Raw genomic sequence first — 12505 nt, 5'->3', positions numbered from 1 at the left:
TCTTATTTGGTCAAATTTGTATTTTTGTCATTATGGTCATGTTTGACATTTAGTCGAAGGCAAAAGTTTTGCTTATGGGAAATTGTATAGCATGATAGCAAGCGTCTATGACGTCATCAAAAATATGGCGTTATAATTTTGATAATCTCGATTAGTGATTGCTGGATGTTGCTAGCAAGCCAAGTGGATACGTTTTTTGGAGTGATGATATTTGCTATGAAAAAGAAAATTATAAAATATTTGGTTTTTTTTATCTTTTATAGATTGTAGAGAAAAAAAATGCATTTTTAAAGATAAAAATAATTTTAATTGTGCAGCCCAGTTTTGCAACAAAAGTGGAGAATAAAGGGTACAAAAATTCACATTAATAGGGTAAGTGAGCCCTATTTTGGCATGGTCCTTTTCTTGGCATGCCAATATGTCTTTTCATGTTTTTCAAGTCCAAATTGAGCTAAAAATTTTTGAACATATTTTAATTGCAAAGAGAATAATTTGTTTCAAATTTGTGCATATCGAATTTTTCAATTATTTGTATTTTATTAAAGTAGTTAATTTTTTTTCGATCTGAATCCGAGGCAATTATGTTGGAAATCACCGTATGAAAATCAGATGAATTCACCTTTCTAGTGCAACTGTTAAATTCACATGCGATTTCAAATGCGGACATTAATTTGAAAAATTTGCAATAAATACTCATGCCTACAGTTAAACTCAGCAAAAAATCAAAAAATACTAGAAAGACAAAAGAATGAATATTTATTTAGGTTTTGAATAAAAATTTAAAACTAATTTTGTTCCTTTTCTTGGCATGCAACTTCAATCGAAATACACCACCAGTGTTGGAAGCTGGAAAAAATACATGTTCATTAAAGAGGAATTTTTGGGCTGATGTTTTCCCTAAAAAATCATTTAAAACTAGGCACAAATGTTTTCATACTAATTGGGTTGTATGATAAGATCGTTTCTATCAACTTAAGCTTTGAAATAAGTTGGAGAACATAAGTGATTCGACTAATTAAAAGTCATATCCAAGCATTGAAAATGCAAAAATCGCTATTTGGGAACCATGAATCGAAGGTACATTGGTATGTGTGCGAACAGCATTTGCATTGCAGTCTGCCGAACAGAGACCACGTGGTCTCCTACAGAACACAGTGGTTCGAAATAAAAAAAAACTTAGTGAAATTAAGCAACTCACAAGACTTAAGATGATTTTCTTATCTAAAAACTGTTAGATCGATGGCAATTGATGACTTTAGTATATAAAATACATAATTAATTGAGTTTTGGAATCGTTTTCTATTGCTTGGGAACCATATACTCAGATTTAATTTTTTGGATTTTTGTTCTTATTTTATTCTTGGAAACAGAAGTTGGAAGTTCAGAAAAATATCGTTTTCTTTCGAATTATTCCTTGAGATATTAGATGTGAGTCGAATTAAAAAAATGTTTTAGCAAGGTTTACTTTTTTTGCGTTCTTTTTGGCGTGTCAAACCACTGCGCAACGCCCCGGGCATTCGAAATGGCTCTTGCTAGAAGCTCATAATCTCAGCTAACAAATTCAAAAGGGCAAAATTTTGAAATACAATTCAAGGAATTTTTTAATTTCTTACTTTATGAAGCCAAACTTAGAAAATAGTTGTTTGGTAGTGAAAATAACCCTATGTGTCGCAATCGCAAGTCTCCTAGAATATTTTACTATCAACTTATGGTCTATACAAACTCAAAAGGAATAATTTAAACAATGATTTATAAATGACAACACATCATGATGCACAGAACCATAGAAATGTCGTAAATGAATCGGTTGTCAGGCTTAGCATTCGTGAATTTGTTCAGTTAGCATAGAAAACAGGGAATTCTCCAAAAAAACTGAGAAAATCTAAGCAATTTTTCCAATATTTGGAAAAATCTAATCGCTGAGAAAAGTTCGAAATAAGATATTCCAATTCAACGTTACAATACCACTTTGACGACAACCACGTTCAAGTCGTTTTTTTAATAACCCGTTAATTTGACACGGCTCAAACCTTTCAGTATTACTCTCGTTCAAGTCGTTTTGGATTTTTATTTTGATGAAATTGTCTCAAAAAAATTCGCAAAAATTGTGAACTGTGAAATCTCTTTAAAAAATAAGGAATGTGAATCCATCGTGGCCAGATACGGATATTTTACCTCAATATTCTGGCAGCTGGACCACACCAACTTTCTGATAAAACTCTACGTTGAAAACCTGGGCTAGTCAAGATAAGCCCATTCCATCTGAAATACTTTTCCTAGATTGATTGGCTTTTTTCAAATTTTATCAGTCCTTCATTAGTAATTTACTGTATACATATTGGAGAAATTTTTTGAAGTTTTCAGTTTAAAAAGTTTGCTTACAAAATATGTTAGTTTAGATTTCATCAAAGGGATTTAATGTTAATAAAAAAGAGAAAGTTCAAACAACTCGTGGACATAATTCGTTTCTGAATCGGCCCCCCCTGTTGTCATTCATAAACCAATGATTCTTGTTCATACACTAATATTCAGAAACAACCTGAGGTGTTCATAATCATCACTTTGTTTAAATGAGTAAAAAGTTTAAAGTTTTTAAAATAAAAAAAAAATTGCGGAAATTCTGGACTTCCGACTTTTTGAAATGAAAGCTTATTTTGTGCTTCCCTTCCAACCAAATTTCATCAATGTTTTCGAAAGCCTTTTTGTTGTATGAGTGAAGCCCGGTGTTCCATCGTCGCATAGAACTTTACGCGCAGCTGACGTCATTCTGTCAGTGGCCTTATATTCAGAATAGCCAACGATTCTGTTAACTGTCAATTGAGCGTTGTTGGTAAAGATCTAATGCACATTGCTGGTGGCCAAGAATCGGATCATCGAAACGGCAAACAATTGGTACGGCGGCCAAGTAATTGGAGCACCGCAGTGAGTACTTTGCATGCATTTTGCTCACATTAATGACAGTTCCATAGAGAAAACATATTTTTGTTGAACTCTAAGCAAGTTAGCAAGTAAATTCTTCAAAGAATGTTCTATGGTGCATTCAACAGGAAGGTTGGAATGTTGAAAAAAAGGGTAAACCATGCCTTAGGTGCCAAGGTCGGGTACATTTACCCTATACACGGATCATTAGAATTTTTAGAACTGTACCTTTCTGTAAGAAAGGCAAAAATGTGTTCAATCTTCAATATCTCCGAAGGATGCAAACATATTAAAACGATATGAGTCTGTTATTGGGCTTTACATCTAACCCATGATGGGGTTGCTTCTAAGTTCATTTGAATTAATTTTTGGACATCAAGCAGTAATTCCACAAAAAATAATGAATCCCAAAACAATAGATCCAAATTACAATATTGATCAATACTATTTTGAGCTTAGAGAAAAGTTACAATCGGCAAGTGTGAAAACAAAGCAACTTTTGGAAAGTCAGAAAATAAAACAAAACAAAAAACAGGAAACTAATGCAAATCCAATAGAAATCAAATTAGAAGACAAAGTACTAATAACAAATGAAAATAGGCATAAATTGGATCCTGTATATAAAGGACCATATACAGTGAAAAACATGAACCATCCAAACGTTACACTAATTGATGAAAAGAACAATAGTTTTATAGTACACAAAAATAGATTGATTAAAGCAAACCAAGAACCAATTTTAGTAAAACTATACAAAAAAAAAATTGTAAATTCAAGCTCAAGTCCACGATAATTTTCTATACAGAAATGCTAATGGCATTTCTTCCCAAAGGGGGATGGTGTAGCATCCCTACTCATTATTCATACTTCATAGAAGTGCAACCATTCACGTAAAAACATGCAGACTCAAAACGACTGCATAAGCATTCTTTACTGGGTCATAAAATATAAACTCAAGACCGTTTTGACACCCTTTTCGTATTTACATGTTTTACCAAACAGCATGCGCGCTTTGCGTATGGGCTTTACTTCTCTTCCGCATGGGTAGCAACGCTTACGCAGCATTGCCCAATGCAACACATGGTTGACATTAAATTATTTTCAAAACATCGTTGGTGGCTTGAGTTTGGGTCGAGTAGAAAGTTTAGTTGTAAGCTAGATGGTAAGCCAGAATATAATATCATTGGCATTCATGAAGTAACTTTTGATGTGTTCATACTGTCATCCGAAATCCACGTCTAAGAATATGAGAAACGTTATTGAAGTGTCAGTCATATGCGGCTTAAGATATTCCTTATACATATAGCTTGAATTGGTTTTGAGTAACATTTTACCATTTTCATCGCCGGAAAGTTGACGAGTTAGTGTAGCAAGACTTTTTTGTCTGGAATTAACCACTTGAAGTATCTACTTGGAAAAACTTAGTGATGTAAAGGGGATAATGAGACTCAACATTGTGGATTAACCATCTTTTTGGTTAAGTCCTAAGCACGAGAGTTAATTTTTGATTAGTGATTAGTAGTTCAACGAAAACATACACAAGCATAAAAAACACATAGAAAAAGATTCCATCTATTTATGACTCAGCTCCTACTACGTCTGATGCATGGTCAAAATTTCAAGACTGATAAATTGTTTAACGTGATCCAAACAATCGTTTTCAATATAATTTTTTTAATATTCAAACTATCAAACTGCTTTTGCGTAGATTTCTCCCGTCCTTCCCAGAATTCTTGTCTTTATTGGTCTATTAGGCAGAACGTTTTGTCTAAGTAACTTACTTTTTTTCTAATTTCGCTCCAAATGGGCAAAGAAATAAGGTCGGCGTACAACTGTTCATTTTGTTAAAGTAAAGATCGTAACGTGTGATTTTCGTTATCATTGTCGTCGTATCCAACATTCTTCATCTCGTCGACGACCTCGACATACCTTCGTCATTAAATAGGACTGGAGGAGTGGTTCCTCCAGCAGTGGTTTCCACTCGAATGAGGATTCGGTCACGTGGGGGGATATTTGAAGATAAAATTATTTCACTGGAAGTAGCTCTCGCACGAAGTCATAACCACCGATGTACTGTTTGTATGAACTAGAATGGAACAAACTCTCAGAAGATGATGATAATGACGGGAGGATGACGACAGTGATGGCTTCATGTTTGCTGCGTGCCTACATTTCTTCTCCTTGCTTATACCGACAGAGGCAGCGGGCGGATGGATGCTGTTCCTAGTTGCGTTGACATGAGAGTAAACACATGTCTTTTCGACACACACACATACATGCAAACACATCCCCACACGAGTAACGTACACGCAGAGCAGACGCAAAAGTGTAAACATTCAGTTTTTGGAGGCCACCATAGGATGAAAATGAAAACGCATCTCGATTGTTTGACTGCAGCTCACTCAATCTGGTCCTATAACAAGCCCTACACGAGAATCTAAATATTGACAAGAAATGATTTTCCCTCGTCGTGCCCATGTTCAATAATAATCGATGGAATGAAAAACTTTCGTTTTTTTTTGTTATTTTGTGGTTTTTATGACCCCAACGAAATGGCCAGAAACAACGGTCGATGAAGTTGAATTGTTATTAACCATGCGTCTCCATTTTGGTACTCGAACCTAACCGATTGAATTCTTATGGCAAACAGGTGGATAGATTGGATGCTCTGGTCTATTGGTTGGACCAGCAACAACAACAGGTGTAGAAATTGAGTAGAAAAAACACATCCGAACATACCTTGGCTGTGGCAGCATCCGGACAGACCACGTGCTGCATATTGATGTTGATATAATCCGTTCCGGAGCAGATAGTCAGGGATTTTTCCTCCACGTTTTCCCCGTGTTTGTTGCATAGCTGATTCAATAGCTTCATGTCCTGGATTCGTCAATGGAGTGAAAAAGGAGAGAAAAACAAGGATAAAATACAAAACTTAGTCACGGTTTTATTATGCGAGGAAAAGCGCTCGATTGAAGGTCAATTTCAACACTAAACACGACTTTATTCGCATCAATGTTAAACAAGCTTTAAGAAGAGCTTAGAGCTTCAATAAAAATCGGTTCTGTATATCATCTTCTATTGTTGAGAAGGAACCTTTTGTGAGAAGGATGAAATTTTTTTTTCAAAATCAATTTTAAACGTTTGCTCCCAGCATCAGCTACTTTACATTGAATTGTGTGTTCCCAGCTTGACTGACCATTCTTGGAAAACGAAGGCAGTTTGTAATGAATAATGCCCCATCGTAACAAACAAAACAACTGCCAAGGCTTTCATTCTTTACAGACCCAAACAGAAGAAATGGCAAAATATGATATCGCTCCTTCTGCTGGTTTCTTACCTTAGGCAATCCTCCGGCTCGGATATCACTGACTTGGCACAGTTCGATGACGTCTCCTTCCTGGGCGCGCACCGAGGGAACGAAAGATGAAAAATTTTGAATGAGAGATGAAAAAGTAAAAAATGAAACAAAATTAAGCTCCCGGCTATAGTCGGCAGATTGTGAAAGTCATATCTTTCAATGGTTTATTTTTCAGAAAAAAAAAGTTAAAGAAGAAATATAACATTACCCGTCCTCCGCTTTTCCAGTAGACGAAGAAACCGTACTCGTCCACTTTGAAGGTGCAGTCCGGCTCGAAGTCGTTGCTGTCCTTGTCCTCGTACCACCGGTCGAAGACGCATCCCTTCTGGAGCTCCTCCGGAACCGGAATCTGCCAATTGAACTCGAACCGCTTGGTCATGATTGCAGTATTATGATTGCGGTATCCTAAGTGGGTAGTAGTGGGAGTAGTTGAACTCTTGTTTTAAATTCTACGGTGAGATCTGTAGGGAAATTGGAGAGAAAAGAAAAAAAAAATGCTAGTTGAAATCGAAAAAAAGGTAAATGGATTTTCGAAACCATGGGGGGTTAAATATGATTGGAATTGAAGAATGATGATTCGTGATTGCAGATTGAATGCAATGTAAGTATACTTTTCTTCGAGCAGTACCGAGACTTTATATTAAATGATAATGCACAAGGCACTAGAAGAATCACAACATCGTTTGTACTGTTTCGTTCCCATGCTGTGCAAATATCAAACGGAACATGTGTTCTTGACATTGCAAATTGTTTACATCGATTGTTCACGAACGAGACGAAGTATGAGGAAAATTCAACCTTTCGACAGCAGTCAACTGCCCTTAGAAATATTGAAAAAAAAATTCCGAAAATTAAAAAACGCTAGTTGGGAAAAAAATGTTCTACGCACAAGGTTTTTCTTCTATTGGTTCCGCAATTACTTTCAACTCATTTTCCCAACAAAGCCTTTAAACTTTTGGTTTTTTAGCTCGAAAATTTCATTAAACGAAAAAAAAACAACCAGAAATGCAATAAATGTCAGAACGATTTGTCTATAACAAAAACAACTTTACATTAAAAAAAATAACACAAATAACATAAATGATAAAAATGGTCAATATAAAAAAATGACAAACCAACAAAAATTATAAAAATGATCTAGCTTTGCTTAGCTTAGCTTATTTGACTACTCACATCCACCTAAAATCATTGAAACCGAAATGCTTAAAACTGTGCTGAATGACGAATTTAAAAAAATATAAAAATGACAAAGATGAGAAAAGTGACAAAAAATAATAAATTACGAAATAAAAAATAAAAAATTTCAAAACCGATCAAAAATTAGAAAAATGACAATAGTAAAGAGATTTAAAAAAAATTCTCACCAAAAATAATACAATTAACAATTATTGACGAAAATCTCAAAAATGGCAAACGTTACCACGTAAGTGACATAATGGAGGAAAATAATATAAAAAGAAAAACGACACAACCCCAATAACAATTCAAGATTTATCGCACACTACACGACCAAATTTAAGTTTTAAAAGGTTCTGAAGAGCAAAACAATCTGTGTTACTTGGGAAATGTCTATTATTATAGAGAAACAAAAAAGTCAAAATTACAAATGATTAAATTGATAAAAATACCAAAAAGTCAACTTTATCATTTTTGTCATTTTAAACGTTTTAGTGATTTAGGATTATGATGATTTTAGTCGTTTTGTATTTCTCCTTATTTTTGTCATTTTTATCATTTTTGTAATTTTTTCAATTTTTTCATGTTTGTCATTTTAGTTATTCTTGTAATTTTTGAAATTTTTTTCATTTAAGTCATTTTTGTCATTTTTTCATATTCGATATTTTCCCATGTTTGTATTTTTTGTCATTTTAGTATTTTTTAAATTTTAGTCGTTTTAGTCATTTTTTTTCTTTTTCATAATTTTCGTCATTTTCACCATTTTTGTCATTTTTGTCATTTAAGACATTTTAGTCATTTTAGTCATATTTGTCATTTTTGATATTTTTGTCATTTTTGTCAATTTTGTCATTTTAGTCACTTTAGTCATTTTAGCTTAGCTTAGCTTAGCTTAGCTTAGCTTAATTGACTACTCACATCCACCTTGAATCATTGAACCCGAAATGTATTATAATATTTTTGTATACAGAATTTCTACATTATTATTTATTTCCACATTCAATTCAATGAAATTAAACAGCAAATCATAAAAAATCGTTATTTCAAATTTATCAACACATTTCAAATTCCACGATCGCTGGCGTGGCTCAGTAGAACAAGTTCTACATCGCCAATGGTTGCTACTCCGTGATTGACCGAGGCCATCAATTTTGTCCAGAGGTTAAAAGAATGGTGTCTGGGATTGACTGCACATTCACAATGAACAAAACTGATGCTCTCTCTTTACACATCAATAACGACGCCGGCCACGTCCTAGTAGTCAATAGATAGATTTGGAAAAGAGAGATAGGGATAAAAGATCAATATTGCGCTTTAGGACCGAGGTTACCTCTGCATCCTTGCAAAAAAAAATCAGGTTGGAGGTTTGGGTGAAAGGATATGATTAGGAAACACTTTTGACGAGTGTCAATTTTGTAATACCTATCCTACATTTTTTACATTTTTTTCTGGGAAAGACCATAAATACACATTTCAATAAAAAAATCGTTTCAATTCCTGTTTCTATATAATATGGTCATGATAAAAAAGAGATACAAATTGCTAGTCGGTTTGATGGTAATTAAGTAAATAATGAATTTCAAGTTGAATTGTTTAAATTAGTTTGTTTGATGCAATATTTAAGAGTTTATTATGAACTGCCTAACACAATTATATTTTTGATCTACAAATGATATGTTTTTCTGATTTATCTATTATGATTGATTAGTTGTCTCCGTGAGATGGCATAATTTATGATAAAAATTATTAGAGATGCTATGAGTTTCTGATTATTATATTTCTGCTTAACATCCTAACCTAACTTGATTTCATGATGTTTGAGCTCTCAATGCAATTCATGTTAGATAATTGAATAGTAAAAATATGTTATCAGTATCAAATGAAAAAAAAAACAACTAATATTTACGTTAACAGAGCAACTTATCTGAAAGATTTGATTCTCTGTGAACTCGTTTTCTTTTTAGTACAGTCACGATTTTGTGGTATGATTTCGAACATAATGCTGCAAACTTGCCTACATAACATGCCCTCTAATATAATTTAACATATTTGAGATTTGAAAATGAATAAGACAAAAATAATGCTCATCTTAAGGATGATCCCATCTTCGAGCTTTTGGCTCCCGGCATGGATCAGCTTTGATGAAAGCCATTCTTCAACCACCAGACACTTTTAGCCATTCGAGAAAGCGAGACGGAACTGTTAACACAACCGACATTTTCGATTCTGGACATCGATCGAACATCCTTTTTCCTTGAAACAGATTCACAGGTATTCACAATTTTTTCTTCAACTGAAAAACGAAATTCAGCTCCCAGAAAAACTACTGTCAGCTCGGGCACAGCCTACCAAGTCCATTTTAGTCACTTTAGTCATTTTAGTCATTTTGTCATTTGATTCATTTAAGTCATTTTAATAACTTTAGTCATTTTAGTCAGTTTAATCATTCTAGTCATTTTTGTCATTTTGTCATTTTTGTCATTTTTGTCATTTTTGTCATTTTTGTCATTTTAGTCATATTTGTCATTTTGTCATTTAATTAATTTTAGTCATTTTAGTCAGTTTTGTCATTTTTGTCATTTCTGTCATTTTTGTCAATTTTGTCAATTTTGTCAATTTTGTCATTTTTGTCATTTTTGTCATTTTTGTCATTTTGTCATTTTTGTCATTTTTGTCATTTTTGTCATTTTTGTCATTTTTTTCGTTTTTGTCATGTCATTTTTGTCATTTTTGTTATTTTTGTCTATTTTTGTCAATTTTGTCATTTTATAAATTTTATAATTTTTGTCTTGTTTGTCATTTTTGTCATTTTTGCCATTTTTGTCATTTTTGTTATTTTTGTTATTTTTATCATTTTTGTCATTTAAGTCAATTTAGTCACTTTTGTCATTTTAGTCATTTTTGTCATTTTTGTCATTTTTGTCTTGTTCGTCATTTAAGTCATTTTTGTCATTTTGTCATTTTGAAATTTTGTCATTTTTATCCTTTTTGTCATATTTGTCATATTTATCATTTTTGTCATTTTTGTCATTTTTGTAATTTTTGTCATTTTTATAATTTTTGTCATTTGTGGCATTTTTCTCATTTTTGTTGCCATTTTTGTCATTTTGTAAATTTTATCATTTTTGTCATTTATGTATTTTTTTTGCAATTTTTTCCAATTTAGTACCAATTTTTTCCCTATAGTCATTTTGGTCATTTTTGTCATTTTTATCATTTAAGAATGTTTTTTAAAATTTTCGCTATTTTAGTCATTTTTGTCATATTTTTTCAACTTCGTAAATTCGATATATTTAGATTTTAGTTTAAATCTTTGTATTTCAAGTATCTACAATGTACAATCTAAATAACGTTAAGCACTAATGATAAAATATTTTTCCTGCTGAATTTTCCTGGACCTGAAGATTAAGTTACAAGTTATTTTATCAACAAAAAATTATCATTAGTAATTTATTTCATCATGAAAATGCAGTGAAATAAAATTTAAATTTAGATTTTTTAAAGAAAGCAATTTTGAAAATTAATTAAGATCTTATTTTACAATAGTGATTTTTACTTGATTGTGTTTTTTGGGTCAATTTTGAATTTTCATTCCGAATCTGAATTTTGCATTTTGAAGCTTTAAAAAAATTTCGAAATCATAATTTGAAATCGATTTCTGAATCTAAGTTCCAAACAAAAAACTTCAATAATTATGAACCAAAGAGTGCATTTCAAAACAGAATGCTCAACCAGAGATCTCTTATTTGAATTTCTTAAATTCTTATTTAAAAATCTTAAATTTTCTAATTTTCTTTAGGCCGCCGCCCGTGGCCTAGAGGATAGCGTTCAAGTCTTCTAAGCCAACGTTCATGAGATCGATTCTTGGTCACGGCATACATAGTACACATTCTGTGGCTTGGTGATTTTAGCATTTGTAAGATGCTAGCCATCATATCCTCGACAGATGTACGCTTAAGGGGGGGGGGTAGGGTCTAACGGGTATAAAAAAAACACCATTTTCACGATTTTTTTCTAGAGCTATCGTTCAAACAAATGTATTCAATTTTTTTGCATTATACAAAGCATTGTTAAAAGAACATTTAGTAATTTTTTCGTAGAAAAATATTGAAAAATGAGCCGGTGACGGAGCATTTTCGAGGATGCCTTTTAGAAAACAGGATTTGCGGTGGACACTGTATCTCAGCACAGAATCATCTGAAGTCAAAAAATCAGAGCAAAATATTTTTAATAGATGTTTTTCTGGACCCCAACGTTTTTATTTAACTTAAAAATATTTTTATGAAATTTTTGTGGCTGTTTGAAGTAAAAACTACGATTTTTCACTTAAAAATCCGCCATTTTTCACCTCTAAAATCCCCCCAAAGTAAAAAAATCAAAAAATAAAAACGTTGGTGTCTGGTATTTTATATGTAGAAAATATGTTCCAAATTTGAAAAGAATCGGATAAGTAGTTTTCAAATGACGATGTCCACGGACTTTAAAAACGTGCTTTCGAGAAGACCGCGTTTGAAGTTTCTGCTCTTGCTTTCTTGCAGTATTAGATAGGAGGAGATAAAGGCCTATAACTTCTACAGTTTTGCTTCAATTGACTTGAAAATTTGACACAACAGTCTTGAAATGTTTTGCAATAAGAAAATAAAAAAATAAAAAAATCGATTTTTTGAAAGTGTTAGACCCTACCCCCCCCCCCCCTTAATGTTAAGTTAAAGGAAACTCTTCGAGGAAATGTTAAGTTTTATTTAAATCATATATGTGTTTGTGTTCGTTCTATAAGTTTTTTTTGTTCAATTATTTATTCGTAATTAAACTAGTGATTCTGAATAAAAATACCGAATAATGAATAAAGTTTCAATTCTGCCTAAGAATTAAGAGTAAAAATTTCAAATCCAAATCTTAAATATGGTTTGTTATTTCAAATATTGTCTTTTAATATTCCGGAATGATGAGTTTCGAACATGGAAAATTTACCTTATTTTACCTCTCAACTCACTTGAAATTGTAATTAAAACACTCAGGCTGTCATCTTAACTCGCTTTTCATCTCAACTCG

The 12505-nt window shown here is 32.5% G+C and overlaps 1 protein-coding gene across 3 annotated transcripts in view; it reads right to left on the bottom strand.

Moving 5' to 3' along the window:
* LOC129756576 (1-phosphatidylinositol 4,5-bisphosphate phosphodiesterase-like) overlaps positions 1 to 12505 on the bottom strand; it is a 130203-nt gene that overhangs the window by 35874 nt on the left and 81824 nt on the right. For all 3 annotated transcript variants that reach the window (XM_055753484.1, XM_055753483.1, XM_055753482.1), the window contains exons 2-4: positions 6486 to 6738; positions 6257 to 6316; positions 5659 to 5796 (exon numbers count right to left, since the gene is read on the bottom strand). In XM_055753484.1, the coding sequence (XP_055609459.1) occupies positions 5659 to 5796; positions 6257 to 6316; positions 6486 to 6656 (369 nt within the window). In that variant the 5' untranslated portion in view covers positions 6657 to 6738. The remainder of the gene's footprint in view (positions 1 to 5658; positions 5797 to 6256; positions 6317 to 6485; positions 6739 to 12505) is intronic.

This window comes from Uranotaenia lowii, chromosome 3 (assembly GCF_029784155.1).
Source record: "Uranotaenia lowii strain MFRU-FL chromosome 3, ASM2978415v1, whole genome shotgun sequence".
Lineage (NCBI taxonomy): Eukaryota > Metazoa > Arthropoda > Insecta > Diptera > Culicidae > Uranotaenia > Uranotaenia lowii.
The sequence above is the reverse complement of the archived record's forward strand: the minus strand, read 5'-3'. Positions and strand labels throughout refer to the sequence as shown.